The sequence below is a fragment of the Drosophila subobscura genome, chromosome U (assembly GCF_008121235.1).
Source record: "Drosophila subobscura isolate 14011-0131.10 chromosome U, UCBerk_Dsub_1.0, whole genome shotgun sequence".
Lineage (NCBI taxonomy): Eukaryota > Metazoa > Arthropoda > Insecta > Diptera > Drosophilidae > Drosophila > Drosophila subobscura.
This window is the reverse complement of record NC_048534.1, coordinates 3,976,341-4,002,621: the sequence shown is the minus strand read 5'-3', so window position 1 is coordinate 4,002,621 and position 26,281 is coordinate 3,976,341. Positions and strand designations below refer to the sequence as shown.

Genomic DNA, 26,281 nt, shown 5'->3' with positions numbered 1-26,281 from the left:
AGTAAAATTCTACAGCTGCTGCAGATACTTTCGCTTCTGGTTGATTCCCTTATTGAGCCGCGAATTGTGGCGTTTGCGCTTCTCCGCCTTCAATGAACTTTCGGTATTTCCCTGCTCATCCGACTTGAGACTCTCCTCGGCCTTGTTCATGAGATCCTTGGCAGTTAGCTTGCCCAGGGGTATGGATTCGAGGGAGGCACCGACAGAAGCATCAGCTTCGCTGGAGGCTGCCGGTGTGGTCTCCACATGATCCTCATCTTCCTCCTCATCCTCCTCCTCCTCGTGTTCATCCTCGTCTGCCGGTGCGGAGAGGGCAGCTCCCAAACTAGGCTCCGATAAGGCAGTGCTCGGTGCCGCTGTCGGTGTGCTGCTGGAAAAGTTTAGTTTTCCCGACTTTTCCGTGGATTGCTGCAGAGTTGAGCCCACGGTTGGTGCCTCTGTTGTTGTCGGTGCCGTTGTGGAACTGTCAAACTGGAAAATTCGCTGGAAACCATTCTTATGGGGCTGTGGCGTGGTGGGCGCTGCAGCGCCGAGAATTCTGTTGAATGGATTGAACGGATTCAGGCTGCCAAATGGTCCAAATGGATTCAGGCCCATGCCGAAGCCAGCACCGACCTGAGGACCGGCCAGGCCAAAGGGGCTGCCCACTTGGGCCCCCATATTCATGTTGAATCCAGGGTTGGGATTATTAGTCATCTGTGGTGCCATTCCAAAGGGATTGCCAACCTGTGCAGTGCTTCCAAAGGGATTACCAACCTGTTGATTCGCTCCAAAGGGACTGGCACCTTGCTGATTGCCTCCGAAGGGGCTGCCAACCAGTTGATTCGCTCCGAATTGATTGGCCACCTGCTGATTCGCTCCGAAGGGACTGCCCACCTGCTGCTGCGCTCCGAAGGGACTGCCACCCTGCTGATTGGATCCAAAGGGACTGCCACTTTGCTGATTGGTTCTGAAGGGGCTGCCAATCTGCTGATTCGCTCCGAAGGGACTGCCACCTTGCTGATTGGCTCCGAAGGGACTGCCCACCTGCTGCTGCGCTCCAAAAGGACTGCCAACCTGCTGATTAGCTCCATAGGCGCTGCCCATCTGCTGCGCCATGCCATACGGACTTGCCACCTGCTGATTTACACCATATGACGATCCATAGGGACTGGGACCAGGCATCTCATTGCCACAAGAGCTTGCCACTCTATTGGGCAGCGCCAGATAATGCGTGGGCTGCTGCTCGTAGCAGGGCATGGCTATGATCACGGGCTGAAAGCTGGGACACACAGTGCTGTAGCTTACACCAGTATCCCCTGGACATTGTCGTGGCACAAACGGAGAGTTGCAGCCGTTGCAGTAGGAGTTGTAGGCAGCTGGTGCGGATTCCAGGTTTGATGGAGGCAGCTCTGGCCTGGTATATGCAGGCGGTGGCGGAGGCAATGTGGGTGGTGTCTGAGGTTCTGCGGCTTGGCCATAGAATGGCTGATAGCTTTGACCCACCAGAGGTTCGTTCGGTTCTGCAGGTCGCATTGTCCTTAGAGGTGTCCTTTGGGCTGCAGCTCCTAGTGTGGGTCCTACTGCTGCTCCCACTGTTGGTGCTGCTCCTATTGTAGGTCCTGCAGCTACTCCTTCTATTTGCTGTGGTGCCAAACTACTATAGAAGGATCTCATTACCGGATCATCGTGCGGGTCACCCACTGGCGCAGGTGGCAACCAAACCATTTGCGGCTCTGGCAAATCCTGCTGTTGCTGCTGTTGCTGCTGGCGCTGCTGCATCGGTGGCTCTGCCATGCCTCCACGATACTGCTGTCTGAATTCCTCCGGCTGGAAGCCCACTCTGGGCACACCCAACACATCCGCATCCAGCCCAGGCTGATGGCGACTTCCTACCACTGGCGGCGTCTTGTATTGCTGCCCCTGTGCCTGCGTTGCTTTTGTTGCTGCCGCCGACTTCGGAGCTGCTGCAGAATTATATGCAGTGGGCGTGGCCGTTGGGCCTGCGCCTGCATTACCTCCGTATTGAAGTGCTGACGGGCTGCCTGGATTTGGGCGAAGAACTGCTGGCAAGCCATATGACTGCGCAGCAGATGCAGCCGCAGGGGTAGCCACGGATCCGCCAGGGTGGCCAAATTGTTGTGGAGGATTGTGGGGCTGCTGTTGAGCATTGAAGGACTGCTGTGGAGGTCGCTCTGCGTATTGGAGCTGCTGCTGAGGAGCATTTTGGGGCTGCTGCTGAGGCTTTTGGAACTCCTCCTGCTGCGGCCGCTGCTCCTGATATGTCGTCGTTGGCGTTTCCCTTCTGGGCTCCTCGTGTTGCTGTTGGCCTGGAAATAACCCGCCTCCAAAGACGGGAAACGACGGAAAGGTGTGCGCAATAGGTGCTGCTTGTGGTTGATACGTTGGTGCCGCAGCTGCTGGTGCCTGCTTTGGGTGGGGAAACCCATAGGGTGCAGGCTGCTCTGGTTGTCCTGTTCCAGCTGCAAAATCATTGCCTTTGCACATGTAGTAGAGCTCTCCGTGGGCGCCACCGGGCTTAAATTCCACGCAACTTTGTTTGTTTTCATCGCCGAAATTCTCACCCTTGCACATGTAGTAGGGCTCCTCCAGTGGACCACTTGGCTTGATCTCCACGCAAATGGTGGTGAGAGTTCGCTTCGAGCGGTGGTGGGGCAGCTCCTTCTTTGGAGTCACAGGAAAGGTAACTGCCACATTCTGGGCTTCAGTTTCAGTTTTTTCGGAGACTTCCACTGCAGGCAGCCTTACAGTTCGTTCTTCAGCTGCCCAAGCCCCATAGAGCCCAAAGACCAACCATAACCACAGCAAAGTCTTCCCGTGGTGTGAATATTTATCCATTTTCTTCCGCTTACTAACTTCCGTTTGCTGCTCGAGAGCTCTTTTATATACTTTAGAGCTGTCTTTCCTCTCCTCTTTTTTCTGGAACAGAATCGTTTGTCAATTGTTAGAATCTCTCTCCTCTGTGTTCAAAGTTCTACGTCCACCCACCACGTTCTTCTTACCCAACAGAGTTCTTCGTAGTTGTCTTGCCCAATTGCTGATTTTCTTTGATTGAATATTCCTTCTCCTCCTCTTCTGGTGGGGTTTTTTTTCTGTGCAGAAGTTTTTCTGGTTTATGGCACTGGGCTACTCGTAATTTGAGTTTCATTCGCTTCCAAATCACATGACTGAATAAATCCGAATGCAACGTCGAACGGAGCGAATAGGTTTTTACTTTGAATAAGGAATACGCTGCTGGAAAGTGAAGTTGTGTGACAATTTCGATGGTTTTGGGATTGGTTATTGATTTTTCAGGATTTGTATACCTTTAACTTGAATATCTAATACCTTTTTAAACAATATTCTTTGCAGTTTTAATGGGGAGGAATTTTCTTTCACTGGGTTAAAGATACTAAGAAACTCAGCTTGTTTTTCCCATCAAGATATCCTGATGACCATTAACCACCTCCTTTCTGCATCTGTTCTCCTGATTGATGAACTTTTCCATATCATTCGAGTTGGTTCTCTCGCCTCTTGATTCCTCAGCGAACACTTTATAATTTCTCATTAAGATTCAAATATTTTTAGTCCCCTGTTTATTGATCACTAAAGTTCCCCTAATTCTGTCATTATTTAAGCTGCTTTTTAGCCATATATCTCCTGGTTGCTCATCCGATTGGAACATTGGCAATTGCTCATTTAAATTTGGATAAGACTCTCATTATTTCCACCAATTTCTCATTAAAATTCCCTTAAGCAATGCGAGTGCTTCTATCAATATTCTATCAACATTCATTGCTCAGTTAGAGCATTAAACGCTCCTTCATGCCAAATCCTATATTTTCCAGCCACCAATTTCCGCTGATCCTCGCAATTGTGATTTCGCGTGTGTTTGCAGTTCAACAAACTTCTCCGATTGCCAGCGCCTCAACAACAATCGAACTACAAAGTCAGCAAAAGAATTAAACCTAAAGTTCTGCCAGCAAAGAACAAAAGAAGAAAGAACCCAGAGCCGTCTGTGTTTTTTTAGGAAAATGTTTGCATTGTGTTGAACATTAGCTATTAGCCGATAAATTGGTCATTGGGTCAGCGGGTGTTAGATTCCAATTCGCTGTAACTGACCTGACCCATAAAAGAAAACCCAATAAAGACGGGAAGTAGGAGAGAGAGAGGAAACCGCAGCACGAAAGACAGCCAAAAGGAGAACCATGGGGATTCAGAGTCGCACATGAAATGGCCGTAAAAAAAGAGCAGCAAACATGAAACGAATGTAAACGCAAAACCAAACATGAGAACCACACGTGAGACTACCCTCTCCACTCCACTGATGACTAAGGAAAGAGCAATTAACCCATGCCAAGGTGAATTAACCTACAAGGTGAAGTTGTCCGCTGTGGGGAGGACAATTTATTCACCACGCACGCAGGGAAGAGTGCTGGAAAGGGATGAAGAGACGTTACCTTGTAAGCATATTCACCTTGCGCCATGCGTGTGTTTCAGAACTTGAAATTAACCCCCCCCAGAAACCGTCATTCTGCCCCATTCAATTTAACAAAAGTGCAAAAGACCTTTTGAAGTGGGGTAAGGGCGGAGGATTTACGCATTATGTCAGACATTTGCCACTTACTCGGCTACGGGGGAAGGCAGGCAATAGACTGAGTGGCTCCCGCTCAAGAAACCGAAACGGGAACCGCACCCACGGACACCAGAAGGGGTTGTTGCCGCTGCTGCAACGCTGTAAAACATATTCGACAGGCAGTCAGGCAACACACGACGTCATCATCATTATTATGTGGTCTACATTGAAGCTCTACATTCATTATCATTTATTAATAATCAGGTTAAGCGCCCCGCCGCAGACAAGGGTGTGGTCGTAGCCCCTTCTTCTATCTGGCAATCTACGAGTCTACCTTTGGCGGCTTATCACAAAATTTCTTTTTTGTAGATAGCAACTATTAAGTAGGTTGGTTTTTTGCTTGCAAAATCGCCACATTAGTTTTTGGGTTATTTTTGCACTGGGCTTTACCCGTGGATTTTTTTACCCAAAAATTACCTCAATTTGCAGCAAGTATTTGACTCTTTTTATAGGGAAATCACTTTGCGTTTCCTTTAAGATAAAACACTGAGTAAGTGGCAAAAATTAGTTATAACTTAAGCTATTTATGAAGCTTTCTTCTGGGATGGAATGTCACCAAAGAGTCAATCTTTTGAGCAAGTAATTCCGTGAACAGCTGAGAAACCTTAAGGGGCAAAGCGGCATATAAATGGAGTATGCAGAGAAAAATCAGAGAAATTATAGCTAAAGTGAGGGAATTAATGAGGGATAATTCAATGATCGTATTGCACATACATATATTCATGATTAATGCATGATAAATCTATGGAAGATCCATGAATATATTGATCCCTAATGGATTCATGATTCATCCCTAGTAGAACCGTACAAATATCAAAGATATTAGCAAGATAAGACCCACTACGGATCGTTGATAAAATCCTTAATAGATTGAAGACTCATCCTATGGACTATGGACTCATTCCCTCCATAAAAATATCAATGATAAAATCCATGATACCCCAGTGATAAATTTAAGAGATTTTCATGAGAAATTCTATAAATATTGCATTAGGTTTCCATTCATACAACTTCTCCCTTTACGCCAAGGCCCTTTTACCCTTATAACCCATAATAAGTTCCATCATTTTTATATTGTATACTTTAACATTACTCCAAATCATCTACCCTAGAAGCGCGAGATTCAGAGTAAACTTAACATTTACCTGCACTCAAAACCCCGTTTGGCCTTGCAACTTCCTGAGGTTCTCAAAGGTGAACCAAAACACCAGCGACCAAGGACCAATGCGCACCCAGCAGGGTATAAAGCCCTTGTACATGGCCAAGGGACCCTCCTGGCTAATGAGCTTGTAATAGCAATCGAAGGCGTTCTTATAGTGCAGACCCTGAACAAATTTATCTGTGGGTTGATTCATAATACGCGACTTCACCACATCCGTGGGTGTGCTCAGAGCACTGGCCGCAAAGCCCGCCGAGACAGAGGACAGAAATTGAATGAGCAGACCGTCGGGCATATGTAGCCAGGACATAAAGTGACGTTTGCTGAGGTCATAGCAGGCCGTGTCACCTGGGGAACAGGTCGGAAATTAGAGGAAGTTGCAGTCTGAGATCTCTCTGCACACCTTACCAGCTGTCAGTAGCATGGCGCGAGCACAGCTGGGACCGCAGCCCTTCCACAACGAACGCAGGCCGCCATGCTGGTAGGCATCGCCCAGCGCCTGCCTCACATTGCTCACACGCGCAGGATACCCCAGAGCCCGAAGCCTGCCCTCCATTTGCATGCGGATCTTGACAATGTCTAGAGGATTGGCTATAAACTGAGCAGCACAACCAGCCAGACCACCGGCACTAATGCCACGGGACACTGTCAACACATCTTTGCCACTGGCCGGATCCACATAGGACAATCTGCAACGCAGACAGTCATACAACACCACACGCAAACCATTGAAGAACAGATTCCGGAAGATCATGGCGGAGAGACCAGAATAGAGTCCACTCAAACCTTCCTCTCGAGCCATGCCCAACGCAGTGCCGAACATGCCGCGTCGTGGTTTACCCTGTCCGGACTTCTCTGCCGCCTCGCCCTGCAGGTGCAGACGCGTCTTGGTCACATCCATGGGATACGTGAAGAGTTCTGCACTTGCGGCACCCAAAAAGGTGTTGAAGTACATGGCAAACAGACCATCGAAACGCTGCACCCTGGCCTCCTCCACAAGGCGAATGGCCGGTGCGAAATAATTATTGCGAAAGTAATTCCGAGGACTCTCATCACGGGCCATAGTTGCAAAGCAATTTCGAAATATATAAACTACAGAAACAATAAAGAGTGTATTTGGAGAGTGTACGTATTTGGAAAGCAGGAACGTTGTACTACAATTTGAATGACAATTTTCACAAAATACGAGCTGAGATGGGAAGATTGCTCACAGATTATGATGTGTGTTCTTTTGAGGATGAAAATTCTTTGGTGTCTTTTTTACCGGGATAACTTATACAATTTTAATGAGAAAATATGAAGAAACCAAATACGCAATAATCTTCACCAGATGATCTTCTTTTTCCAGAATAAGTTATGATCGCAGTGACACTTTTCTTGAAGTATAACTGGCTATTTTGATGGCAATATGCAGCAGAATTTGAAGCACTTGCGATCAAAACAAATGATGCTTCTCTCCCGTTTACACATTCCTCTTCGAAGTTTTCTTAAAGACTTTAATGTGTACCCTCTTTACGGGTATTATTAATACGGTTTTGTTGAGACAATATGCACAAACCAAACAGACAAATATCCTCTCCAGCCTATCCTCTCAATTCCACAAATTTCTATGAGATTTCCAATCCAATTTTGATGGGAATAAGACAAAGAAAGTAAAGTGCTTTTACGATCACAAGAAATGACGATCCTCTCGAGTTTATGCCGCACTTTGCTCTCCTAATAATGATCTTTGAGGAAAATTTTTAGGTTCACAACAATTGAAGATCCTCTTCAGTCTATACCTCACATTGCTCTCCAAATTAAAATTGTTCTAGTAGTTAGCCGAATCCTCTACAGTCCTCTTTAAAATCACAATTCCTTCCATTAAAATGTAGTTCCTGCACTCAGAAACCCGCTTGTCCCTCCAGATCTCTTAAGAACTCCACAGACAACCAGAACAGCACCGAGAAGGGACCCAAACGAAACCAGCAGGGCAACAGGCCCTTGTACAATGCCAGGGGACCCTCCTCGCTGACAGTTTTTACCAAACAATGCATGGAGTTCCTGTAGGTGAGATTCTTGCCGGAGGCATCCGTTTGTTGATTCATCACCCGGGATTTGATGACATCGGCGGGATTGCTAAGCACACTGGCCGTCAGACCGGCACACATGGAGGAGAGGAAACGCAGACGCAGGCCATCGTCCAGATCGAGGAGTTTCTTGAAGAAACGTTTGCTTAGATCGTAGGAGCCGACATCGCCGGCGGTCATGAGGCATGCGCGCAGGCAACTTGGCGTGATGCCCTTCCACATGCGAATCAGGCCGCCCTCACGGTAGATGCCCGTGAAGCCATCCAACATATTGGTGACACGCGGCCTGTGACCCATCAATCTGCGGCGACCCTCCGTCTGCATGCGCACCTTGACAATGTCAAAGGGATTGGCCATCGCCTGGGCAATGCAGCCAGCGACGAAGCCGCACGACAGCGCCGACGAGACGGACAGTGTTTCCTTATTATTTTCATCCACTTTGATGAACTTCCGCCGAAACACATCGTACAGCACCACCCTCATCGAGTTGAAGATCAAATTCCGTGCGACCATGGCCGAAAATCCGGCATACAGCGTCTTGGGGCCCTCGTTCTTGACGATACTTTTGAGCGTGGCCAAAGCATTGGGTACCTTGGCGCCCGTCTTCTTGGCCTCCTCACCCTCCACCTGCATGCGTGTCTTGGCCACATCCAATGGGTACACCCAGGACTCGGCAAAGTTGGCGCCCAGAAAGGTATTGAAATAAAGTTGTAGCACCGTTCGCACCGTCAGCGGTTCAGTGGTGGACACTGGCGGTAATTGCGGTCGCCTGTCCATTCGGTTGGACTTTAATATCCAGTGTTTTAAAGGATCTTTGTCCATTCTTGAGAGTTACTTGGAATTTATTGGATGTTTACTATAATTTACCAGACTTTAAACTATTTTTTTATGGTAAATCTACTTTTATTTTCTAGTGTTTGAAAAGCAATCTGGGATGGGAAATAAATAAAAGAAATCTGGTACATTTTTTAGAAGCAAAAGCAAAGCGTTAACAAATATTTTAGGACAGTTCTTGACTCCCCACTGTGTTATCTATCCCGAGAATCCGAAAACAAACAACGCGCCGAGTGCGAACACAACTGTACGCGACCTTGAGTCGATCCTGCGGCTCGTGCTGGAGACTGGTACCGAAGCTGTCACCCTCATTCGTGTCTCTGGAACGCTGTTCATTAGGGCTACCAAAACTGAATGTTTACGGGCAGATCTTTAGAATTTCACTGCTGTAATAACCTACGCCTTAAAAAATAATTGATTTAAGCTCTCCAACGACTCTAGCAACTAGCGAAAGCATTTCAGCATAGCCCAGAAAATCGTAGAGCGACTACGACTAGCATTAGCATATTTTATTAAATGAATCAATCTCTCGTCCGCCTATCCGCTCCGCTCGTTGCCCCGCAGCCAAACGAATTTGAATTTGTCCGTTAGACATGGAAATAAAAAACAAAACACGCGCCTCAAATTACAGAAAGAGCGAGAGATGGCAAAGCGAGATGGGATGAGGGGCAGGGAGGCAGCCAAAGGCCACTCACAAAAAAAAAAGTTACAATAATAATATATGATTAATTGTACTGCTGATAAAAAGTTGTCGAGACGGGGCAGCCAGCCAGCCAGCTCTTTCATGAATCGTTTTGATTTTCTCCAAAAATAGCAGAGAAGAAATAAAACTAAGAGGGGGAAGCTATTGAGAAAGCGAAAGTGAAAGATGAACAGCGACGGATGAGCACATTCAGAAAAATATTTGTACATATTTTCACACATTTACAAAATACCAAAAAGAAATAACCAAAAATTTGGGTCAATGTTTTGTGCTGTGGCGGAGGACGTACATACATAGATGCCACCAAAAGGCCAGAAAAAAATTACTGAAAGAAATGCCAGCTGCAAAAATTGGAGAGGAGGACGGAGACCCACACAGAAAATTAATAAATAAATATCTCTGTTTTATGTACTATAATATTTGTTGACCCCCAAATAATTGCGCACTTGCGTCAGGCGTTTCGCATTGAGAATGATTATGCAGCGATAAAAATAACTAGACAATTTGCATAGACCCAAACATGGGCATAGAGCCAGAGGGAGAGACAGAGCAATGTCTTATAAATTAATTGAAAGAAAACCATTAAAGCTACAAAGTACGAGCGGGGCGATAACAACACACAGCCAGAGTTCAATGATCCATCGAATTATGAAGCAGAAAGAGAAGGTAAGCCGCAAAGCGACTGTTTCTAACCAAAAAGTGGGTAGAACAATGTCAATCAAAGAAAAGTTCATAAATGCTAAATCTAGCGATAAAGCGCAAAAGTTCAATGAGCAGAGGACCTGAAAGAAAGCAATTCAAAAGAAATGCAAACCAAAAATAAGCAAAGCAATCAATGTCAATCACAAAGAATCATCAACTTGTAAAGCCCTGGCGATAACAACGCAAAAGTTCAACGTTCTATCGATTGTACGACAATCGTATCGAGAGCAGACCTCAAATAGTAGGACAAGAAAATAAAGGACTGTACCGGATTTAATTAAAATAAATTGAAAGCATTCACAAAGCGACAAAGGGTCAACAATATTTAGATATCACTTTAGATAACAAGGTCAAAGATCTATCGACAGCAGATCTGAAATAATAGGAAAAGCAAAAGAAAGCCTAAACGAGAATTATTTAAATTAATTAAAAGCAAACCACAAAGAATCCGAAACTTTTAGATAACATCTCAAAAGTTCAACAATTTATCGATATCCCTTGATAGCTGTGTGAACCCTACAAAAAAATTGTACACTTTTGTTTTAATTTTTTATGAGGAGAATTTTGTGTTTGTCTCACTCGAGTTTTTTATTTCAATAGTATTAAAGTATCGTATTATATATGTTGCTTTTTCTTTTTTTGTGTGTTGTTTTGTTTTATGTTTTATATTCATATATTTATGCATTCGGTTTTTACTTCACGTTTCTGTTTGCTTGTACGAAAAATGTCTGTGTGTGTTTTTGGACTCATGGTTGGGGGTGGAGGCTAAGAGGTTAAGGGCGAGAGTATAGGGAATAGTATGTTGGGTTGGGAGGGGAGGTTGGATTGTTCCGGAAAAGCCACATTAATTTATGTATGATTTTTTGTAGTATGGTAATCGTAAGTTTAATTATAACACATGCATTGTTTGTTTTTTTTTTGTTACGTTATTTGTATGGTAAGAGAGTTTTAATGGCGATTTAACTGCCGAATTCTGTTCTTCGTCTTCTGCAGGGTTTGCAACTTTCAGCAATAAATGTTCCTCCGTTTCAGTGTTGGGCAACGCATAACCCCAGGGTTGCACCACTGCACGCTTAACGGTCTACATGTACGTTTCTTTTATGTATGTATGTTAAGCATGATGTAGTATGATAGGATTTTCGAAACATTAAAAGCAATGAGCACACAGCAAATTAAAAAGAATGAGAGAGATATATGTATATGGTAAGAGAGATGGAGAGAGAGCGAGCGATTGGTGTGATTATATGGTCAAGATCCTAATACCCTATACATAGACATTTCTTATGGCAAAATGGCGTGGTTTGTGGGGTGCGGGGAGCGGGAAGAAACAGAATCTAGAATCTTTATTTTAATGCAAGTTTCGCAATCGTATAAAAAGTGTTCACACACCGCGCACACACACGGGCGCACACCACACCTCTCACAGACACATACACACACACGTGTATAAATAGAGCATCTGCATGGATCTCCAAATAGTATACATATATAAATATACATATATGTAGATATATATATTTATTTTTCGATTATTTTCGGTTTTTGCTTGTGATTTTTTCTCTGCGCCTACCCTCAAAAGTCTCTCTCTCTTCTCCGAGATCCGAGATACGAGTTCTGCTCTCACTCACTCTCTTTTCTTTTTTACTCTTCATTTATGTCTGTATACAGATAAATATATATATATATATTATCGTATATATATATATATACCATTGCGTGTATATATTGCTATACAAAAAATGTTTCAAAAATTGTTGTTTTTTTTTATATTTTGTTTGCCTGCGTTGCTTTGCGTTCGTTCTTCTTTTTTTTCTTTGTTTTCTCTTCTGTTTTACAGTTCTACTTTTTGTTGTTCCAAATTATTGGATTTTAGATTGAGGACTGGAATTGTTAATGTTTTTTTGTTTTATCTTTTATTTTTATCGTATAAACCAAAAGTTTTTCTTTAATCATAATAAGCAGATAAATTTATAATTTTGTTGTTGTAGTGGTTTGCTGTTGTTGTTTTTGCGGGTAATTGATTTGCGTTTTTTTGTTTCAGAACAGAATTGCGGTTTGCACATCCTCTCTCGTTCCCCAAAATCTCCTCCGCCTTGGCCGTTTAGTGTGTGGGGGGAGGGGAAATTTACTCCATAATTTAAATATTAATAATTACTTCCATTTTTTACGTTTTTTTATTATTAGCATTTTCCTCGCTCAGGGGATCCCTTCCATCCATCCATCTTCATATCAAAGTTGCTGCTGCTGTTGTTGTGGTTGTTGTTTCCTGGTTGCTGGTGCTTTGTTGTGTGTGTTTGATGGAGGAGTTGTTGTTTGTCTTGTTTATGTTTTGTTTTGGAGTGGAGTTGTGGTTGTTTGTGTTGTTGATCTATTCACCTACTATCTAGTACCCGCAAGTAATCAGATAGTCTCCGAGTTTCTCTACAACGGAAGCGGCCTGCTGGGGCTGTACGGGATCCTCATAGATGGAAACGATGACGGCTGTTTGAAAAATATTTAAATGGAGAGAAACAAAAACGTTAACAAAAAATGACAAGATTTTTGTTGGGTACCTTCCTAACATAAGTAAATTAATTGGAAATCTATAAACACCATTCTAAACACTCTTTCACTTCTATAAGGATTTTACTGTAGCAGAAATCATGTTGAAAATCCCATTTCTATCAGGAAAGATTTCTCATCCTTGAATCACCTCTGAAGAGAGCTCTCTTCTTCCCAGCGAAAGTTCCCTTTCCCCTGTTTCAACATTCCGCACGAATTCTTTTAGGATTCTTCTTTAAAAAGAACCGCTTTCACTAGAGCAAGTAAAATCTTCCTTCAACATCTCCATAAATTACAGTTTCTTGCTATAATTCTTCCTCAAGAAACCTCTATCCGGTTGACAATCAAATCAAATGCTCTCAAATGTGAAGAGAAAGCAGGCAGCAGCACCATCAGCCGCTTCGTAGAAATAAGAACTAACAGTTGTTTCTTGCACGAGAGGCAGAAAATTATGAATAAAAGCGCTCAATAAAGAGTGTGGCCCCCGTCCGTCTCTGTCGCCAGGTGAAAACCGGACGGACAGGCGGCACAGACCGCAGACAAAACCGAACCAGAACAAAGCGCACAGACCCCAAGCCCAATGACAACGACAAAGAGCAGACGACATGGGGAGGAGGAGGCGGAGGAACATGAATGACAAGACAAGACCTGTGCCTGCTCTTCGGAGCTTAGCTGAAAATTGTGCAGATGAGAGGAAAGAGAGTCGTGTCTCGGCCTCGGTTTGAGTGGCGACTAATACATTAATCAAATGAGCAGAAAATGTGATGGAGAAGATGGAGCCTAATTGATTGAGCGAGCACAGCGGAGAGCACAAATTGGAGAGTAAACCCCGAGACAAAGCACCGGCCCGGGGGGTCAATAAACCAATGTCTTTGGCATTCCACAGAGTAAGGTATTTGACAGCTTTGGCTGTCACCTGACAGCTGTCATCGGCCCACCCACACAGCCAAAGACCTGCCAATTCGTTGCGGAGAATCGATAAATGATAACTTCCATACAGATGTAATCTTTTTATATCAATTCTCCCCTCCCTTACTGCTCTTAAAAGTAGCCGAAGCATAACGAATGGTAACATTTCAAATGGTGCTTTGTTTTTAAATGACTTGTTAGTTGCATAATTAAACAATAATCCGATTTACACAACCAGCAAACATTGTTGGGGTCTTTCGACCGTAAACCAACACTGTCGGGCTGTCGAGTGTCCGTCCACACTCCCGCACAGGGAATTCCACACAGCAGGGGATTAAAGGGCCAGATCTATCGATGGGGGGGTAAAATGCAAGTAGCGTGAAATTGTGGCAATATAATTGTTCGGAAGTGGTACAGAGAAATGTTTCACACAATCAGCTGGGGGGGCTGGGAGGTTTAAACATTTAAGCAAGAAAATACCTTAATAGATGTTTTTTCCCTGTCTTCTGGCTCTGTGACGGAAACTGGGGATTCCTCTGGCACGCGGATTTCATGCTTGCCAGAAATTGAGTTACATCGCATAATTTTTGTCCTTCTGATTACGAACTTTATTTAATTAAAATAACTTCCTTCGAATTTCCCTACGAAACCTTACTTTTGTAGAATTTCCTTAAATACAAATCTAGAACCAGGTCTTAAATGAAACTTCACATCGTATATCGATCCTTACCTTTCAGATTTGTCTATTCAGAACATTTGCCTGTTCAATTGTCTTCCCTATTTCATGGAATACTTCAATAAATGGCACTTTTCTCCAACTAATAGTGGAAAAATAGTTCCATTTAACGTATTTCCTCTGTATTTAAGCCACAACCGCGACTTGCTACTGACACACACACATGTGGCAGTCGTGTCGTATGTAGTTGCAATGTATGGCGCCAGATCTCCACAGCTAGGTCACAGACCGACCCGACCGCAAATGAAAGCCAAAGCCAAAGCCAAAGCCATAGCCAAAACCCAGAGCCAGAGAACCGAACAGTCAGCAACCCAACTGCCAATCCGTCCAGACGTTAGACCAGTTTTTGCCTATTTTTGCAATTTCTTGCCTATTTTTCTATGTCTATTTTAATGTGGCGGCTTCTCCGTTTTTTTTTCTTTGCGGTTTATTCTACACACACATTCTAAAAGGCGGAGACAGCGACACATGGTGCACATACTGGGAGACTCTGTGCAACATTTGCACTTGAAATGGATTATGGCAATAACCTTGAGCTTGTCGCTGCAACGACGGGAGGCGTGAGGCGGCCAGCCAACATTGCTTTGCGTGTGTGTGCGTGGGGCACTGTGGGGCTTTTCGTTTGTGTGCGCGCAACAGTTGCCACAAAAACTGTACAAATATGGAGGCGAGGCTGACGCGTCAGCAAACAAAACTGGTCGTAAAATGAGAAAATAGAAACAAAAAACTATACATAAATACAGTAATAGTTTGATAAAAGGTAAAGCAATAGAATTTATAAAATTCATCCTTAATTCAACGATCTATTACGTGTTATTTAGGCAAAATTTGAAATGAAAAGTACAAATATTTAAATTAAATTTCAATGTTGTATCTAGAAAATCTTTGAAGTTCAAACAATAAAATACTTAGAAATATTCCATTATAAAAATATACAATTAAAAATCATAGAAAAAACATGGAGTACATAATGAGGTAAAGAATTTGTAAAAAGAAAATAGGCTTTGATTTCCTTAAATCATTATTTTTAGCCGTTTTCCACTGTAATTTCATGGCACAGTCCCACAGTGGCATCAGCAGCAGCAGCTGTGAGACATGGCCAAGATTTTTTTTCAAACATTTTTAGCTTGTTTTTCAGGCTACACAACAAGGTGATGAAAAACGAAACGTCGCGCGTCGTCGGGGTTCTCTGCTGATGCTTGTTGACCGGAAAAATGGAGCACCAACAATAACAACAACAACAAGCAACAAGCGGCACACAATAATAATAATAATGGACCATCATTTGCAGCCTAGCGCTTGGCTCGCGTTTTTCCGTTTTTGTTTGTGTTTGTTGCCGTTGGCCAAGTGCAACAAATTAGCCATAATTATGTGCGAGCAGCATAGCCCTCGTACACCCATCTCTGGGTGGGTGACTAATGAGCTTTTCTTTGCTTCAGTTTTCACATAGTTATCATCGGGTTATAGTAGGGCGGGAAGGGCAGACAGGCAGGCACTTATCTTGAGCCATGTTTGGGCTTTGGATCAAGTGCTTTGCACTTGTACGATAAGTGCTCCGCGTTTCCCGCAAAACGAAAGAACAAGTGGCATTAAACTGCTCAGTTTTCTTCTTTTTTGATTTTCTTGCCGCTTGCTGTATTGCGTGGCCATACAACAAAGAAGCAGCAACTGATAATGCTTATCGGAACGAGACTTTTGGGCAGAAATTGACGATCGATGGCAAACACAATGCGATGCGTGTACCTTCGTGTGTGTGCATGGGTTAGGTTGCACTTGTTTCGTTTTTGAAATATTTAAGTGCAGAATTTGCTTGTAGATCGTGCATTTTCTTGGTCAGAATAGTTTAGATACCAAATGTTCTGATATTCTGGTGCACCTGGATTCATGGTTCATCGTTTTGGATTATGGAGTAATCAATTACAGTTATAGAGTAACTTCCGGAGAGATGGTTTAATACTTTTGGATGCCCAGGGGTGTTTTTTTACCTCCGTCACCATCTTGTCACATAGAAAGCTTTAATTCTATGAGCTCTTTGGGTTCTCTGAATTGGGGTCTTTGATCTTTAGATCTCCTTCCCAACCAAAAGGGAACTCTATTCATTCCCATACGTCCTTTGTTCTGCCTAAGCCCTCTCGGGATATCTATGTAAATCTTCTGTGCAGTCCAAGAACATTCTCTTTCTGTGCGTGTCCCCAAACTAGTTAGCACCTCCTGCCATTCGTTAATGACTTATTTTCTTCAAGGGAAAGTCTTTAAGGAAAGACTCCCCTCCACTTACCTTGTGTTGTCTTCATGCAATGGACTCCACTTCGCCCAAGCTTGGCGCGCACCACGCGATCTGTGCCTGAGAGGTAAATGTACCGTTGGCCGGCTAATGTAACACCGTTGCTGGTAAGGATATCCTGCTGGTCGAAGCCGCTAATCAATTTGGCCAGTTCCTCCTTCGTAATCTGTAATCACAAAAAGGCGTACAAAATGGAAGATATTAGTGGAGTTATTTTTTGGAATATCATCATTACAGTGCAACCCAAAGCTAAAGCCAAAACCAGTGTTGTGTCACGCACAAACTCAATAAATTTGTGTGAATTTATGAGTGTGTGCGTAAGAAGGTGGCGCATGGCCGGACACGTTTTGTAAATTCATTTGTATGCGTCAGCGCGTGTGTTGCAATATTGTATATTGTACAGAAAGGATCTGGGGAGTGCTTTTGGTGTTGGCGCGCCCTTTTACGAGGCATACACAATACATTAATTTCTGTTAAAAATATCAAAGTAATCAGCGACAGACGGCGCAAGCAACTCACACATCCCACGCATCAAACAAAGGCACAAACCCACCACCAACCAACCACTGCCACAGAAAACACAGACCCCGAGTGCCGGCGCGCCGCCTCTACCCAACCCCCGCTGAAAACACCACCACCCCGTTGTTACCACCCATTCGCAAACAGTTGGCAACAACAGAGTACAACACTCGGCAAGCAGCAGCAATATCGACGACTGCCAACTCATTAACAAAATGCGGTCGACGTCGTCGAAGGGATATGTGTGCAGCATGAGGATTGGGATATGGCTGAGCTGGTGCGTCCTGATTTTGGGATTCTTGAAACAAAAAAACCAAAAAACAAGTTTTGCACGCTTGAACGACTTGCACAAGTGGGAGAGAGGCCAAAAAGAGATGGTGAAAAGTGTCATTAGCCTTGACCAAAAAGGACAGCGGCCCACCTCTACCTCTCCTTCTCTTCTGTGAATAACAGCTGCTCTTCGATTAATTTTCTTTGTTTTATAATACAACCATGATTAATAGTTACTCATTTTGGATTCAACAAAACTGTGACACATGCTACTCTCCTCTCTTTCTCTCGCTCTCCCAAAAGAGAGGACCACAAAAAAAAGCATCGAGAAGCTTCCAATTGAGTGCAAAATATAAAAAACTCTAATCGCACTAGTGTGCCTGTGTGCGAAGAGAGGCGGCAGAGAGAGATTTTTGAGCTCAAAAAAGCCGGTTTGCTGCCTACAAAAGTTATGCCAAAAATTTTTAATAAATTAAGAAGCAGCTCAATTAATAAAATGGCACATATTTCGGGCAAAGCTCGAGATAAGGAAAACAATTCCCCAAGGAGCAAATTATTTTTCCAATGTTTGATTGCTAAAAATAAGTAAGTTCTGTAATGATTTATTATTAGGGCACAACAAATATTCTATTTTTGGAATGCAATGGGAAAAACTGATGTCGCTGATGTTACCATTTAAAGCAGGTTTTCCATATGGTTTTGGCGCAAATAAAGCAAATCACTTTTTTGATAAGCCCCCCACAGAACGAGAATCCACATTTGGCTCAAACGCACACAGCCACACACACAGAGCCATAAAACCTTATAGATTTCCTAAAACAGTCTGGCAAGGCCTAAACAGCTGATCCTAAACCGAAATCCGAATACACAACTTAATTTGGTAATACTTTTTGATCATTTTTGACCATGATTCATCGGTAGAGATGAAAAATAAAATAAAATCAAAATGAAACCAAACCGTAGGTAAATGAAAAAACAAACGAAACAAACAAAAGCAGCAAGTTTAGAGATAAAGAGCCAGCAATATGAAATGAAAGTGATATGGCAAGAGGTGTACGCGTGGAGAATAGCAACGAACGAAATGTGCGAGAGAGAGAGAGAGAGGAAGATAGAGAGAGGTTAATATGATTGTGTGGTCAAGATGATGACGTTGACACACACGCCGCGGGGAGTGAAAAAACTCAACGTAAAAGCGGCTTAAAAATGGAAATTGTTCGACTGACGACAGAAAGCCAACTCATTGCCAAAATATCATTTGCTATTGCAAATAATCGAATGCCAACTCATTGTGAAATTTGTGTCATTCCGACATCGATTCACATCTAATGCAATATAATAATCGAGTTTTCATACTCGAAACAAAGCAAAAAGGGAGTGTCCCTAGCCCCACCCGGTATACCCCTTCCTTCCCCAGAAACCAAACCCACAGAACGGGGCGCGCAACAGCCAGAGCAGAGCAGGATAAAAGCACATGGCAATGGGAATGGAGTTGGAGTGGAGTCAGCAGGAAGTTGCACACACACACATACACAGCACATCCACTCCAAAAACGCAAAAAAACGTGGCGCGCATACAAAAAAAAAGAATTCTTAAAACATTTGAAGAGTCGAGGCTGTTGATGACGCGGCATTTGTGGGTACGCTCTGGGGCTGCGCTTTTTGCCCTCAAGAAATTTTTCCTTCTTTTTGATAAAAAATTTTTTTTTTTTTTGCCGGCACAGAGGAAACGAACAAAAAACAGAGATAATAAAACCCACACTCAAATACACACACGCACGGGCATATCAAACTATTGAGTGAAGTTGATAAAAGGGTGCTCTCTCACGGTTGACGCTCTCTCCTCTCACGCTTCTGACAAAAAAAAGGGAGTGTGTGTCGCCGCTTGCATTATCACAAATCACAGTAGTGTTGGTAAATGCTATCCATATTCGTACCGGCTGCTGCTGCAGCTGATATCAGATTACTGAAAACACCTTTCAATGGAATGCATTTTGTATTATTGGATGATGAATCGAACGAATGAGCATCTGCAGCAGCACCACTACTAGTGGCAATGACGAATCATCCAGCTTAATGAATCATCGGAGCAAACACATCAATTTTGATAGTAAGGCGACTGAGAGGAGCAAACAAATTTGTTTGATTAGATGGGACTAATTGGGCTATTGGCGATTAAACATATGACTGACTGGCAGCGCTTATCGCAATTCTGACAAGCAGCAATCGTAAAAACTAACATCTGATTCAAGCCTGTGTGACACTATCTAAGTGCTGTGGCGCGACAGGTACCTTTCCAAGACGAAGCAAGCAGCAGTTCATTTTAAAAATAAAAATACCATTGGCTTCATCTGTTATTAGCAGCAATTGCATGCAAAAACTAGTTTCATCTTCCATTAACAGTTCGCATTACAACTGGTAGGCTGGTAACTCATAGGCTTAAGACCTAGAGAGAGCAGGAAAAGTATAATCCATCCATGTGGTGGTGAGATTTCTCACGATCACTCACAAAAATACACACGGACCCCGCTGCCTTGTGGGAGAGGGCCTGCGCAGAGAGAACAACAACTGCAGGGGGTGGACGACGACAAACACACTCAAACAGAACAGAGGGGGTGGCAGTGCTGCTGCTGCTGCTTCTCCCTGGCTCTTTTATCACACCGAATGAAAGTAATCATGGCGGACATGCATGTGCCTCCTTTGTGTCTGTCTCTCTGTCTGCCCCGACTGCTATGTGTGTGTGTGTGTGTGTGTGTGTGTGTGGGCCTGGTCACACCCTTGAACTTGCGCGAAAAATTCATTGTCAAACGCAATTGTACCGTTAGTTGTACTCACCTCAAAGCCTGCAGACTGCGCCCAGATGTTGCCATCGTGTCCGGCAATGCACGCCTTGGTCACACACTGCGAGGCGAGCAGTTGGTTGTCCACATAATCTTGCCAGCTCATGTTGATGCTTCGGATTTGTTGTTAACTTATTGCGTTGGCAATTAATTAATTTATCGAGTTGCACTTGACACTTTTTGTCGGCTTTCCGGAGGGGGAGTAGGGGGTCACACGCCACCGAATTTATTTGCGCAGTGTAGAAGTTGGGGGAAGAAGACAAAGCAAAAAACCGCAACGTTGACGATTATTTGCTTACAATTTGTTTTTGTTTCGAACTTGTGCAAACTGCAACGAGAGATGGTTGAAAAAAGAGATAGAGACGGTTATTAACAATTATTTCCAGTTAACTATACTTTTGTCGACTGTTCTTTTTTTTCTTTCGGGACTAGCCGGACGCTTTGAGAGCAACAACAACTGTAAATGACTGGAATCGAATAAGTTATGCTATAAGAAGGTGGTGTGGGGATGTAACTGTAAGCCCACCGACTGCTTTAATTTCAACAATTTTTTCGTTTGCAAAAACTCACTTATACACACACTAGAGCGAGCACAGCCACACAACACACGCACAGACACCGAAATAGCAATTTCCACGTAACACGTCCGCCTTGAACGACTTGGGAATTCGAAATGCAGAAAGGCTCCAAACGGCTCCACGAGTGAAAATAACTCAAAACGTGACTCACACTCACTCACCCCCGCTTCTGTTCATGGCTCTCACTCACACAGCTGCAATGCAGCTGGACCGTGCGACAGAGGGAGAAAGGCATAGATTGCGAGCCGTTATTAATCAGCCGGCAACGTATAATGCAAATGAGTGAGTGAGAGCAGACGATGACTCAACACAGTTCGCTCTCTCGCAGAGCTGAGTGTGTTGCCCGTATGCGAGTGTGAGTGTTATGAATCGGTTGGAGGAGCCGCTGCTTTCTTGGCCGGTACTGAGTAACTGTCATAAATTAAAAATAGACTTTAATTTTAATGCATATATGTACGACAGGAGTATATATAAATCTATACATATTGTCCACAAGAATTATATTTACATGGGCAATAATTTCCCAGTGGCTGACAAACTTCAGTGTTTTTTTTCAAAGCAAACGGACCGGCCGCCGCTGAACTTTTCCCACTTAATTTTTTGCACACACACACACATGTAATAGGACGACGCACAGCCAACGCCGTCGGCCAAAAAGCGCGTACATGTGTGTGGTTCTTTTGTCACTACATTTCAAGCGAATTATATGCATTAAAATTACACATTCACCCACACTTTACTCATTAAACTACCTAATCAACTCCCTGGGCAGCCAAGTTGCGTTAAGTATCAAATAAATTGCTGTTAATTTTGGATTTGGAAAAATTCTTCGTAGCCACTCACACTGTTCACGCTGCGCCGACAAAATGTAGGGATGATAAATATATATTGATACATAAAAATATCGATAAATATTTTCTGTTGGTTTGTTGGTGGATGATATATCAGACTGGCTGAAATATTAATATGTATGTTTTGGTGGAATAACAGGTTATCAACGGAACTGATTTCATAAATTCAAAACGCAGTCGGCCATATTTTGCTTTGGTTTCACATACCCGTGACTTTTGATTCTCTTTATCGGTATTTATATGCGATAGGCGGAACAAATTCGGCAGTAACGTACTTTTATTGACGTTCATTTAAAAAAATGATCGTTGATCATCAAATGATCATCAAATAGATTTATCCCACGGCAGAAAGAGTGTTAAGAGCGAAATCCACCATAATTATGAGAAAAAATTGAGTATAAGTAATAACTAAAGAAACTCATTCGGTATGGCAGCCACCTCAACCAAATAAATTCCTGTGAAACCAATTCCATAATAATGGCAGCGCCCACATCAAGACATATTAACAAAAACTTTATATTATAACAAAATAACCAAGTACTGGTATAAATTAATTTGATAACCATTAAACATAATTTCATAATGCTCGTAAGTTGCATTATGAAATTAAGCCGGAAACGACGCAATTCCTCTGACACCACTCGACATATCGCCCTTAACTATCGATATTTTCGACATCACTGAAAACTTTGCCTCCTTTGGGAAGGTAATTTTGGGTATATTTTAAAGGTCAGGCCGTATATTTTGTCGATAACTCCGCGGTCACACTGGAGGAGCCCTCTTTTACAAAAAATCAGTAGCACGTGTAAAAAAAGTGCCAAATAATTTTCTGAAAATGTTAGTATAAACCATAAATTAAGCGCAAAAATTGTGAAAAGCGATCAACCGATCCCGTTTCGCATCGTTTAGCAATGTGTAAAGGACAATTAAAATATTAATTTATATGGAAAAATGGATTTTAAAATGTGTGACGGCTAAAAGTGTGTGAAAAAGTTGTACACGACGGCTGTCGTCCGAATGTCAGCGCTCCCAAAGAGAGGAACAAAGAGCGAGAGAGCCGGAGAGAGCATAGTGGTTGTTCCACGAGTGTGTTGTTCGGCAGATATTTAATACTTTTTTTTAAAGCAAAGCAAATGCAAATAAAAATGCAAGGCAAACGATCAAGGAGAGGCCGATGACGTTGTTTAAATATTTGAGTCATTCTGGAGAGTGATTGAATATCCGCTCGCACACACACACATTGGCAGAGGCTTGCAGGCCTTTGACTCATGGCTGGACAATGACGGCAAACGTTTGTTCTCGGACACTTACATGCCAAAGCGGTTTGGTAACAATTCTATGAGCGAAAGACCCGAATTCAACAATTTGGTGGTGGCACTGCCACCGCTCTCTACGCACAATATGAGATGGAAAATTTAGCTTGTCGGCTTAATTTTCCCTCCCTACTAATATTTTCCCACTACCACTATTTGGCAAACCAAAAAAAATCGTTAGGCAACACTGCACCCACAGTTATGTTCGCTCAAAGCTGCTGCTCGACTGCTCTCACCAATGTCAGCAACCACTGACATTGACACACTCACCCCCTATGGTCATCTCGCTCTCACACATTAATGGGCGGACGCTACGCTCGCAAAAGGCCGCCTAGCTGTCGTCGAAACCTAGCAGTAGCATTTTATACGTGAAAATACCGCAGAGCAGAGAACACCACTCACACACACAACAAAAACAAGAAGAAAAAAGGGGATACGCGTTCGGTTGAAAAAAAGTCACCAAAAAAAAAAACAAATTCCATTTCTTTGTTACTCACTTTTCCAAAGTGAGAGAAAAACAGACGACAAATTGTTTGAGTGAACGGTTTGGCTGCCGTCGAAATTCAGGATAAAAACTTCTCTAGTCAATTCTTTATTGTTGATAATGTAAGTGATTGGCGGCGCCCCGTTGCCAAGCGCGATTCGACCTAACCAACAAATGTGTGCCAGTCAATGAGCGAGAGTGTGTCTGTGTGTGGGTGTTTGTGTATGGGAAAATGGGGAATCGTTTGCCTTGCATTTGTATTTGCATTTTCGTTAAAAAAAAAAAGTATTATATATCCGCTGAACCCCATATGCTTACAGAAAGAAAATGGCATGTTTAATTCTTGGTTTTCCTTTACATTTCCTCTTACAGGGATGATCGGAATAGTGAAGTAGCTCTGGATGGTCCCGCTGGCATGGACCCCGAGGGTGTCATCGAGTCGACCTGGCACGAGGTCTACGACAATTTCGATGACATGAATTTGCGCGAGGAGCTGCTGCGCGGCATCTATGGCTATGGTTTCGAGAAGCCGTCGGCCATCCAACAGCGCGCCATCATTCCGTGCGTCAAGGGTCGCGATGTCATTGCCCAGGCTCAGTCCGGTGAGTAATTGTCTCTATATATGTACATAACATATCCACATTCATCCAACAACAAAGACAAAATTTTGTTCGAGAAAGTGCAAAATTTGCAACAACAAAAAAGTAAAGCAAAAGCAAAGACAAAAGTAAAGTTTGGAGCAACGGCGTCGATGACTCAGCTGCACTGCGTCGGTAGTGCTCTCTCAAGCGAGTTCTGCTCACTCTCCGCTCAGCTGCCTCTCTCTCCCTCTCTCTGTTAGCGTCTTTGCGCTTGCGCGCCACTTTTCTGCTGACTGGCGCGCGTTTTTCTGTTTTCGTGCTGCAGAAGAAAGTTCCTGGAAAGAAGGTCGTGGCCACAAAATGGGAGTAAGACTTTCTACCTGCCAGAAAACGGCCAAAGATCGTCAGCTGTCTTGTACAAGAAAACGATCTAAGTTCAGGGGTTGGGGTTTTCCCTACCTGCAGATCTAGTCCAAAAGAAAATGGCCATAGCCACCCTTGTTTTCCACCCATCTATGCAAATTCCAGCTGGCTTGAGGCTTAGTTACCTTAAAGCAAATCGAATCCATTCTTCACCCTGCCTTTCGATTACCATGTTTCCAACATATTTCCCATCGTAGATTGCAAATAATTACACTCAAGGCCACACATTCAAGGGATTTCCCTTAAATAACCAAAGAAAACACATCTGCGAAGCAATTTTGAACCTTTTAGCAATTCTAACCACCACCACTATTTCCATCTGCAGGTACCGGCAAGACTGCCACCTTTTCGATTGCCATTCTTCAGCAAATCGACACGGCAGTGCGTGAGTGCCAGGCTTTGATCTTGGCCCCCACTCGTGAGTTGGCCACGCAGATCCAGCGCGTGGTGATGGCTCTGGGCGAGTACATGAAGGTGCATTCGCATGCCTGCATCGGTGGCACCAATGTGCGCGAGGATGCCCGCATTCTGGAGTCCGGCTGCCATGTGGTGGTGGGAACACCCGGTCGTGTGTACGACATGATCAACCGCAAGGTGCTGCGCACTCAGAACATCAAGCTGTTCGTGCTCGATGAGGCCGATGAGATGTTGTCTCGCGGTTTCAAGGACCAGATCCAGGACGTTTTCAAGATGCTGCCTCCAGATGTGCAGGTGATCTTGCTGTCTGCCACCATGCCGACAGATGTGCTCGAGGTGAGCCGTTGCTTTATGCGCGAGCCCGTCAGCATTCTGGTCAAGAAGGAGGAGCTGACCCTCGAGGGTATCAAGCAGTTCTACGTGAACGTCAAGCAGGAGAACTGGAAACTGGGCACACTGTGCGATCTGTACGATACGCTGTCCATCACCCAGTCGGTCATCTTCTGCAATACGCGTCGCAAGGTCGATCAGCTTACCCAGGAGATGTCCAACCACAACTTCACCGTGTCGGCCATGCACGGTGACATGGAGCAGCGTGACCGTGAGGTCATCATGAAACAATTCCGTTCGGGCTCGTCCCGTGTCCTGATCACCACTGATTTGTTGGCGCGTGGTATTGATGTGCAGCAGGTGTCGTTGGTCATCAACTATGACCTGCCCTCGAACCGCGAGAACTATATTCATAGGTGAGTTATACTATAGCCAGCCCCTCCATTTCCTCTAAGGAAACGCCTTTAAATCATATTTTGTTTTGTTTGTTTGCAGAATCGGTCGCGGTGGTCGTTTCGGTCGCAAGGGTGTTGCGATCAACTTCATTACGGATGATGATCGACGAATCCTTAAGGATATTGAACAGTTCTATCACACAACAATTGAGGAAATGCCTGCTAATATTGCCGATTTGATTTAAAATAGTTTCTGTTGAGCCACGAAACAACAAAACGCGAGAGATAGATCGAGAGAATCCTAAATAAAATAAAAACAAAAAGTGAGTGAGCAAAAACAGCGAGAATAAAATCGAAGATCCAAGCGCATAAAACTATTCAACTCAATATTCAAAGAGAACTTCAAGCTAAATATTTATCTAAAACATCAATCCGAAAAAAAGGGCAGCAAACAAACAACAGAAAGGGACGACACCGACAAGGGGCAGGAGTTCCAGGCAAGCAACAACAACCGCAGCAGCAGCAAACACCAACCAGGGGTCTACCACGGCAAAAACATCAACACCAACCAGCCGTGGATTGGACCTGGACCCAACGCAGCCGCCGTCTACTCCTACTCCTACTCGACCCATATCCAATTAGTTCTCTCAACCTGTGTAACATCAATTTTAAAACTGCGTCGTCAACAAGCAGCAACAAATATATACAAATACATATATATGAAACAAATCC

The 26,281-nt window shown here is 43.8% G+C and overlaps 5 protein-coding genes across 8 annotated transcripts; 1 reads left to right on the top strand and 4 right to left on the bottom strand.

The window, feature by feature from the left end:
- On the bottom strand, positions 1 to 3,226 carry LOC117901799 (trithorax group protein osa). Of its 2 annotated transcripts, none has more exons than XM_034812711.1 (2): positions 2,989 to 3,226; positions 1 to 2,919 (listed from the first exon to the last, which is right to left on the bottom strand). In XM_034812711.1, exon 2 carries the CDS (start codon positions 2,836 to 2,838, stop codon positions 10 to 12), a length of 2,829 nt encoding a protein of 942 aa, XP_034668602.1. In that variant the 5' UTR covers positions 2,839 to 2,919; positions 2,989 to 3,226; the 3' UTR covers positions 1 to 9. The 2 variants fall into 2 exon arrangements, with proteins under 2 accessions (XP_034668602.1, XP_034668601.1); XM_034812710.1 differs by having other exon boundaries at positions 3,003 to 3,225.
- Positions 3,227 to 5,731: 2,505 nt separating this feature from the next.
- LOC117901818 (mitochondrial uncoupling protein 4C-like) lies at positions 5,732 to 6,852 on the bottom strand. Its single transcript, XM_034812736.1, has 2 exons — positions 6,183 to 6,852; positions 5,732 to 6,122 (listed from the first exon to the last, which is right to left on the bottom strand). Exons 1-2 carry the CDS (start codon positions 6,835 to 6,837, stop codon positions 5,767 to 5,769), a joined length of 1,011 nt encoding a protein of 336 aa, XP_034668627.1. The 5' UTR covers positions 6,838 to 6,852; the 3' UTR covers positions 5,732 to 5,766.
- A 276-nt stretch (positions 6,853 to 7,128) lies between these two features.
- LOC117901819 (mitochondrial uncoupling protein 4C-like) lies at positions 7,129 to 8,729 on the bottom strand. Its single transcript, XM_034812737.1, has one exon. It carries the CDS (start codon positions 8,663 to 8,665, stop codon positions 7,658 to 7,660), a length of 1,008 nt encoding a protein of 335 aa, XP_034668628.1. The 5' UTR covers positions 8,666 to 8,729; the 3' UTR covers positions 7,129 to 7,657.
- Positions 8,730 to 12,107: 3,378 nt separating this feature from the next.
- Positions 12,108 to 21,616, bottom strand: LOC117902639 (profilin). 2 transcript variants are annotated; one of them, XM_034814163.1, is made up of 4 exons: positions 21,599 to 21,616; positions 20,173 to 20,505; positions 16,547 to 16,718; positions 12,108 to 12,563 (listed from the first exon to the last, which is right to left on the bottom strand). In XM_034814163.1, the coding sequence occupies exons 2-4, from the start codon at positions 20,281 to 20,283 to the stop codon at positions 12,466 to 12,468; spliced, it is 381 nt and encodes a 126-aa protein (XP_034670054.1). In that variant the 5' UTR covers positions 20,284 to 20,505; positions 21,599 to 21,616; the 3' UTR covers positions 12,108 to 12,465. The 2 variants fall into 2 exon arrangements, with proteins under 2 accessions (XP_034670054.1, XP_034670053.1); XM_034814162.1 differs by lacking the exon at positions 21,599 to 21,616 and adding an exon at positions 20,748 to 20,892.
- A 686-nt stretch (positions 21,617 to 22,302) lies between these two features.
- Positions 22,303 to 25,997, top strand: LOC117902638 (eukaryotic initiation factor 4A). 2 transcript variants are annotated; one of them, XM_034814160.1, is made up of 4 exons: positions 22,303 to 22,443; positions 23,776 to 24,005; positions 24,733 to 25,570; positions 25,650 to 25,997. In XM_034814160.1, coding segments are annotated over exons 1-4 (1,215 nt in total). In that variant the 5' UTR covers positions 22,303 to 22,441; the 3' UTR covers positions 25,795 to 25,997. The 2 variants fall into 2 exon arrangements, with proteins under 2 accessions (XP_034670051.1, XP_034670052.1); XM_034814161.1 differs by lacking the exon at positions 22,303 to 22,443 and adding an exon at positions 23,361 to 23,525.
- The last annotated feature ends 284 nt before the right edge of the window (positions 25,998 to 26,281 follow it).

Excerpts from the sequence above, each read along its gene's own strand:
- LOC117901799 (XM_034812711.1), bottom strand. The coding sequence starts at position 2,838 with ATGGATAAATATTCACACCACGGGAAGACTTTGCTGTGGTTATGGTTG.
- LOC117901818 (XM_034812736.1), bottom strand. The coding sequence starts at position 6,837 with ATGGCCCGTGATGAGAGTCCTCGGAATTACTTTCGCAATAATTATTTC. Across the intron at positions 6,123-6,182 it reads CGCCATGCTACTGACAGCTG|GTGACACGGCCTGCTATGAC; the intron begins GTAAGGTGTGCA and ends CCTGTTCCCCAG.
- LOC117901819 (XM_034812737.1), bottom strand. The coding sequence starts at position 8,665 with ATGGACAAAGATCCTTTAAAACACTGGATATTAAAGTCCAACCGAATG.
- LOC117902639 (XM_034814163.1), bottom strand. The coding sequence starts at position 20,283 with ATGAGCTGGCAAGATTATGTGGACAACCAACTGCTCGCCTCGCAGTGT. Across the intron at positions 16,719-20,172 it reads CGCAGTCTGCAGGCTTTGAG|ATTACGAAGGAGGAACTGGC; the intron begins GTGAGTACAACT and ends TTGTGATTACAG. Across the intron at positions 12,564-16,546 it reads TTGCATGAAGACAACACAAG|CCGTCATCGTTTCCATCTAT; the intron begins GTAAGTGGAGGG and ends TTTTTCAAACAG.
- LOC117902638 (XM_034814160.1), top strand. Across the intron at positions 24,006-24,732 it reads CATTGCCCAGGCTCAGTCCG|GTACCGGCAAGACTGCCACC; the intron begins GTGAGTAATTGT and ends TTCCATCTGCAG. Across the intron at positions 25,571-25,649 it reads CGCGAGAACTATATTCATAG|AATCGGTCGCGGTGGTCGTT; the intron begins GTGAGTTATACT and ends GTTTGTTTGCAG.